The sequence below is a fragment of the Cynoglossus semilaevis genome, chromosome 11 (genome assembly GCF_000523025.1).
Source record: "Cynoglossus semilaevis isolate Cse_v1.0 chromosome 11, Cse_v1.0, whole genome shotgun sequence".
In the NCBI taxonomy this organism is placed as follows: domain Eukaryota; kingdom Metazoa; phylum Chordata; class Actinopteri; order Pleuronectiformes; family Cynoglossidae; genus Cynoglossus; species Cynoglossus semilaevis.
Window position 1 is genome coordinate 10,643,775 of NC_024317.1, and position 7,464 is coordinate 10,651,238.

Below are 7,464 nucleotides of genomic sequence, written 5' to 3' on the forward strand. Positions count from 1 at the left end.
AATTGCAGATCTGTGTCTTTTGATTTGCTTTACGCCACCTGGTAGACCTATTCTCACTAATTAAAAAATATCCACAGAAATTATTGTAATTGCAAAGAGAATCTGGTTCTTATTAAAAAATGACAGAGAGAGAGAGAGTTCATTTTCATATCACCATGGCGATGTTAAAAGAATGTTTTATGCAAACCCTAGTTATTAAAGGGGAGAGGATGGTGAATGCAATGTCCTAACAAGAGTAGCTGAAGCACGTGTGTGTGTGTGTGTGTGTGTGTTGTTGAGTGAGTGATTCACATCACTGCTCATCTAATCTCTCAAAGTGTCAGAGTTCCATCACATGGGAGGATAGGAGGATGGGAGAAAACCAGGGAGGGAGGGGCTGTGCATTTGGTTCAGATGTTGGGGGGAAAAAGGCTAGTCTACACGGGGCTTTCTTCACAGACGACTGCATGATAATCCCAATCTGTGGTTTTAAGTGCAGTGAGAGAACAGAGAGGAGACCGTTCATCAGTGGGGGGGTGTATGTGTGAGTGAGACAGGAGAGGGCTGTGAGAGAGAGGGAGAGAGAGAGAGGGAGCTTTTAAGGGATTTGAAAGTGATTTGTAGAATCTCACCGCAGTAATGTGCTGCTTTTTCTCCACTTTTTTCTAACTCTGCCACAGCACTGCGCTCCAAAGCCTCAAAAGTCACTTTAATCAGCTCTAGCAGTTTTTGACGACTTTTGGGATGAGAGATAACTTGGTCTTGACGAGGAGAGGAGCGTCTTGCCTCTTGATATAGAATCAGAATTTGTGGCCATGGACCGATGTCTGGTGATTGATGGACCAAAGCGTGAAGGAAGAGGCATGGCCAGGTAAGAGAAGCCTTTTTAAAGAACAGTTTGTAGATTAGTGATGTTATAATTATTATTTGTGTTGGAAAAGTTAATCTTCATTACATGCATGTAAATGTCAGACGTTACTAACATCAAAGCGTCATGAAACCAATGTCCCCAGTGGTTCCACACTGGGGACATTTTAAAAAAACCATACCTGTTATGCTTCCTGTTGAACTTATTTAATAACCTTACTGATCCTCTCTATGCAGATATAATTAATTCACCCAAGCTTCTGGAGCATGAAATGCTTAGAAGGCTCACTTGGTGTTTCTGTTTTGCAACATTTATAGTGTTTCTAACACTGACTCTCAGCTCCTTGTGATAAAAGCACTGCACCTCCTGTATTTTATCATGGGTTTTTTTATTTAATTTGATTTCTATTCATCAAAACAGATATAACCTTAGAGCTGTGGTCTTGCTGAGAGATCCTTCAGCTCTGGATTAGTAAACTGTTACCTTCTAAGAAAATCATTTTCTTAGTCTTGACCTCATGGCTTCACAGATCCATTAATGCAGCTACTGTTACAATATCAGGTTCTGCATGGACTCCATTATGGTCAAACCAATAAAGATAAAGTTTTCAGATTTTAAATAAATGATTGTTTTTGGAAATACTTTTGGATTAAAAATACAAAACACGGCGGAATATAAATTCTTAAATACAAAAAAAATCAATGAACAAAATTATTGTTCAGTAATTCAAAAACAGCCCAGGGCCTCTGGCTCTGCTTCAGATACTGAGATAAGGTTACTTTCACATGCACCTCATCCTAACACATTATTCCACCATATGAATTGTTAAATTGTTCATTCAGGTTTGGACAGATTTCTACAAGTATTTCAATATTGGATTGAATTCTGTTATAAAGGAATGAGTTTGTTAAACATTAAAGTACTTAAAAATGGATCACTGGTACATATTATAGTCACTGCTATGAATGGTCTGCATGTGTATTGACAGAGAAAAGAAAGAGCCTGGAAAAGTAAAAAAAGAATTGAGCTTAAATTTTCTGAAAGTTATTCTCCAATTTGGGCACCATTACTTTAAAGTTAGATAAAAGAAACCAACTAAAGACAAGAATTACATAAAATAGAGGTGGATTATCTGGAATGTAACCTTCAACAGGCCCTCAAGGCTGAGGTTTACAATAATAATAATAATAATAAAAACATATAATTTTGAATGTAAACCTGTTGGTAAAATCTGTGTTTGAATAGAAAATAGAACCCAAAAAATTGTCAAAAAAACCCCAAATGATCATAATGAAATTCTAGACAAAATTAGGGAAATAGAAAAAAAAATAATGCAGAATAGCATAAACATTAGCCAGAAGCTAAGAAAATGACATAAATACATTTCAGTTCAACGTCATTGTAGACCACTGAAGCAAACGTCTGTAAAACACTCCTTTTCTGCTTTTGTCACCAGGAGTAAAGAGTAGTGACCTGGTGCTGTCAGTACCTCTGCTGGTCCTCATCATGACGTCAGAGGTCCAATCATCAGATGGACGGGTCTCTTTATCATGGAGACACAGGACACGCTGTGGACTGTTGTGGCTGCTGCTGCTGCTGGGCATCAGTGCCAGATCCTGGGCGCAGCAGGGAACTCAGCCTCAGTCCATCAAGATCGAAGGGGACATCACACTGGGCGGTCTCTTCCCCGTCCACTCTCGAGGGCCCGTTGGTGTTCCCTGTGGGGACGTTAAAAGAGAAAAGGGTATCCACCGTCTGGAGGCCATGCTGTACGCTTTAGACCAGATCAACAGTGACCCGGACCTTCTGCCTAACATCACTCTTGGTGCTCGTATACTGGACACCTGCTCAAGAGACACCTACGCCCTGGAGCAGTCCCTCACCTTTGTCCAGGCCCTCATTCAGAAGGACACGTCTGATGTTCGCTGCTCAAATGGAGAGCCCCCCATTATCCCTAAACCAGAGCGGGTGGTCGGGGTGATTGGGGCGTCTGGCAGCTCAGTGTCCATCATGGTGGCCAACGTTCTCAGGCTGTTTTCGGTGAGTTTTCACATACACATACACACACTAACTAACCCAGAACTATTTTTACAGTGGCTCTATATAAAACACCAGAAGGTGGCAGTAATGTCAGTTCTGTTGGACATCCCAAAGAAGAGAAAGCAGCTGTGGATGTTAGTGGGGTTAGCTTAGGGCTGCATTGGTACACTGCTAGCATGCTGCTTAATTGCTACATATTAGCAGGCTGCTAAAACAATAGATTCTCGCAGAACTATATCACCCAAGTAAGGAAATGTGGAAACAATTTTAACCAAGTTTACAGGATTTGTTTTCTTAGAAAAATGCCCTGGTAGAACAGTGCTTTCAAATGCGTACTTGACACCACCTACAGGCCACTAATATGCAAAACATTGACGAACACAAAATACCGTAATAACTAAACCAAATTGCAGTTTATCCTATAAAGCTGGTGTGCTAAACTCCTGGCTCAGGGGCCACTTCTGGCACATAAACATCCCACATCTGGCCTGTGACCAGATATCAATATATATTTAATTTCTAATTTATGTTGCCAATTTTAAGGTTAATTAAAAAAAAACCCTAAAACATCTTAAATGTTTTTTGTGAGCCTTATATAAAATATTTAATCACAGCAATGAATTTAAACACAGTATCTTTATTTAAGGAGCTCAAATTATTCTAAATTGTATTCAGAATTATCAAACTATCAGTAGCAGCGGGGTGTGAAGTCTGCTGTTGACACTCACACGATTCAAGAACTAAGGTGTGGATGAATAGGGATTGACAACTCCAGTAAAACAGTTGTTTTGTCACCTGATCCTAACACTCATTGTCTGGTGTTTCTGCTGCGTACAGTAACTCACTTGAAGTCTTACCACGTTTCCTGACCATCTTTTCTATCGTCTCCAAAGCTCCCTCAAACATGATGGTGTTGTGGCAGTGATATACGTCAGGGCTGCGTGCAGGCCAGTCACGAACACATCTGTATGGAGAAAGTTGTTTTTCAGTTTCAAAGTTTCCTTCCAGTTTTTTGACAAAGATATGAGTGACACACAGTTCTACTGCTGACTCCAGATGGGTTTCTTTCAAATTCTCCTCGTCTTTCTTGTGCTTCCTCACAGTTTTCCCACTTCTACTTACAGTGAAGCTTCCTCACCGGAACACCGAAGTCTGGAGTCATTTGAATAATAGGACTAAAATGTACTTCTCAAAACAAACCGTGAAGCAAATATTGCGCGTCAAGTCCACGTCATCTCTCTTTCTTACCGTTCAGGTTGTCCCATATGTGTCACTCCATGTGAGTTTCAGTTTCACTTCTCCAATCTCTGTAGTTGGCGGTTTCAGGAACTTTCTGTCTTGTATTTAGTTTTTTCCACTTCTTTATAAATGTACAGACTATTCTTGGTAAACTGATGGTCTTTTCTGAGTAGATAACTAAAGTTGATAATGTCCTTACTTATAGTTGTTTAATTGGTTTAATTTGAAAAAAATAATATATTATGTCTTTTTTAATCATAATAATAATTTTAGCAAATGGATTTTGTATTTTGTAGGTTTTAAGATATAAAACCTTTAATAATCTTTCACGTTATTTAAAAATACCAAAACATCTCAACTAGCATTTCTTCTATACACATACAGTATATCTTCTATTATTGGTGAAACCCACAGAAACATCCACCTGTAACTGGGTGCCTGTAGCAGAAGATAACCATGTATTTTGTGAATATTAACCATTTAAAGATAGATTCATTACAAGTGCATTATTTTCTCCTACTAATTTCTCACCCAGGTCATTTAAATGGATACAATCGTTGAAATGAGCATCTGTATGTCACTGCATTTTCCTGAATCCATTCCATTTGTATCATCGGACTAATCCCTGCTATAGTTTCAGGGTACAGTTACTTCTTTACTGGATGACTGACCTGCTTTAATTCATCACGTTGCTTACAGCCAGGGACATGGAGTCTATGTAAATCCCATAGGTTGTATATACGACTAATATATATGACTATTTCAAAATACAGTAATAGACAACATCAGAAGGATATGTTACTATAGTAATCGCTAAGATAAGCTAAGAGTTAAGCTACAATATTTTTACCCCCCCCCCCTTCAAAATTAGCTAAAGAAAACTATATTTTTTTCCTCTGCCGGGGGTCATCACAGCAGTATTGCACACTGTAGTTTTTATAACAAACCAATTACTGTGTCTTTTCTGTAGCACAGTAGATGGAACTAAATCCCTTCTGTATGACGGATGGGAATTTCACCACTGCACCACCTGTGCAACCAGCTGAGAACAACAATATTACAACCATTAGAACCTTAACCAAATACCAAATTGCGGAACGTTAGCTAAAACCTTTTTTTATTCTTAGTTTTTAAACAAATCATTATCTTTTTACTTCAGAGTTGGTGTGAAGACGAATCCTTCAACTTGTTACTGTCTTTGCACAGAGTCCAGTAAAAGCCAAGGAGAGGAGGCCTGCATCCAGGGCAGATGTTAACTATAGAATTAAAGAGCCCTGCTGCCACTAAGCCCCTCTCAGCAGATCAGACCTCAGGCTGAAAATAGAGCATGAGTGCAGGAGTAGAACAACGCTGGTTGTGGATAACAGGAATATTACGCCAGTGTGACATATAAAGTGATCTGGATGCTGATGTTCCCATGTTCTCCCCACGTGTCCTGCTTTAGAGACGGTGAAGGCTCCTTCACCTGGATAAATTAAACATCAGCTCTGAACCGCAGCAGCAGTCGACGTTGTCTTATTACTGACATGATAACTTATTTATAACTTATATATATATGTCATTATAGTAACAGTTTCTCTTTTTGAGTTTCTATGTTTTGGATTTGAATAGGATGCTAATTAAAATAACCAAAATTCAAAGAATGTTTTTTGGTCCATCATAATGATAAATCTAGTATATATTTTCAGATTATTTAATTAAATGAATCCCTAATTCTTAACGAATATTTGGCTAAAACTGACTATTTCACTATTTCTGCCTAACCTTCAGCCAACTTTAAAGCTTTTTGACCAATGTCCTGACTCTTTATTTTTATTTTCTTTAAGATTATTTGACTTTTAATTTTTTTTTCACTCACTGTCACTTCATTCTGCTCAAACATGAGGCAGGTTTCTGGGAAACCTTCAGGGTTTTCTCTATATTTTAATAATTTAAATGAATAATAATGAAAGAATATTTTTTGTGTGTGTGTCAGTAGTTAGTATTGAAGCGTAGCACAAATTGACAGGCTGCTGTGATTCTCCAGCTGAGGTTTCGCACATGTGTTTTGTAAACATGGACGTGACAATTGGTGCAAAGAAACACCAGGCTGATGCTGCTGGGGAGCAGATGAGACAGAGGTCAAATTTTTGGTCTGTGACCATCGACAATTATCAGACGATGGCGATGACATCAGGAACAGGGGAAGGAAACAAGAACTCCAGCAGAGAACCTTTACCAAACATGAAGATGATTGGTTTTAGATGTGTGTTGAGTTCATGACTCGCTTCAGTAATAAAAAGCTCCGTGCTGCAGCTAGTTGAGCAGGTGAAGGACACCATGCTGATTGACAGGGAGGGGCTGACTGAAGGGTGTAGTTATGAAGAGCTTGACATTTTAGCAATTAACTGTAGATAAATCATTTAATTACATTTTGAGAATTTAATATTAAAGGACTGTGTGATTGTGGGCTGCACTTTCTTAGTGTCATCAGGGAAGTTGTTTAACACAACACTTTTTACTACATTCAATTCTTTTTCCAATTGTATTTGTTTATTGGCATTTTTTTATTTATTATTACTGATTATTTCAACAGTGAAAGTGGGTAAAACATTTTTCTAATTATAATTTAAAACAGTAGAGCAGTACTAAATTATGAGGACTGGACTCTGAGGAATAGAAAAACCTCTGCTGAAGAGTAACCTCTGAGGCAGACTGGAATCAACCTGAAGAAGAATGGCACTCCCTTCACTGTAAAACACTAAAGTGGAAGATCAGTGTTGTGGAGATGTTTGGAGAAGATGGAGGGAATTATGGATAAAGATGAATAAAATACAATATCAATAAAAACCTTAGGGAGGCAGCCCCAAAGTTTGGTGACAAACTTGTACAACTCCATGAATTAAATTTCATTAAATGCCATGTACATGTGGAGCTAACTGCAGACCAGGGTCCATGTCAGGTGACCGTCAAATCCAGAGAGGATTGAGAGGTTATCCAAAAATTGTGAGGGACACCTCAGGACAGGGATGTACAAGTGGCTAAAACAAAAAGTCTGGCTCAGGATCAGCGGGCTTAAAATTTGACCTTGTTATTATTTTTAGTTTTAATGAAAGCTTCCTAAATTAGGCCAGTATGTTCACAAATGCTTTGTTAGCAGTTTATTGTTCTGTGTAACACAGTGGGAAAGTGCATCACGAAACACATTTGAATTTCTTTATGGTATTAAAATATTTTAGTTGTCAACAATTATAACTAATTTAATGACAAAAGGGATGTTTAATTATCCTCACGGCTGCACTTCCTGTCCGTAGCTCCATGAACCCCCCAAGGAGGCTGAGACTCTTACTGCCAGCGAG

At 38.5% G+C, this 7,464-nt stretch overlaps 2 protein-coding genes across 2 annotated transcripts in view; both read left to right on the plus strand.

Annotated features, from left to right (window-relative positions):
• LOC103386273 (contactin-4-like) overlaps positions 1–7,464 on the plus strand; it is a 695,358-nt gene that overhangs the window by 175,882 nt on the left and 512,012 nt on the right. The window lies entirely within an intron of this gene.
• Positions 1–7,464, plus strand: part of grm6b (glutamate receptor, metabotropic 6b) — a 20,604-nt gene that overhangs the window by 3,127 nt on the left and 10,013 nt on the right. The window contains exons 2-3 of the mRNA XM_008320463.3: positions 660–850; positions 2,304–2,887. Coding sequence (XP_008318685.1) covers positions 817–850; positions 2,304–2,887 — 618 coding nt within the window. The 5' untranslated portion in view covers positions 660–816. The remainder of the gene's footprint in view (positions 1–659; positions 851–2,303; positions 2,888–7,464) is intronic.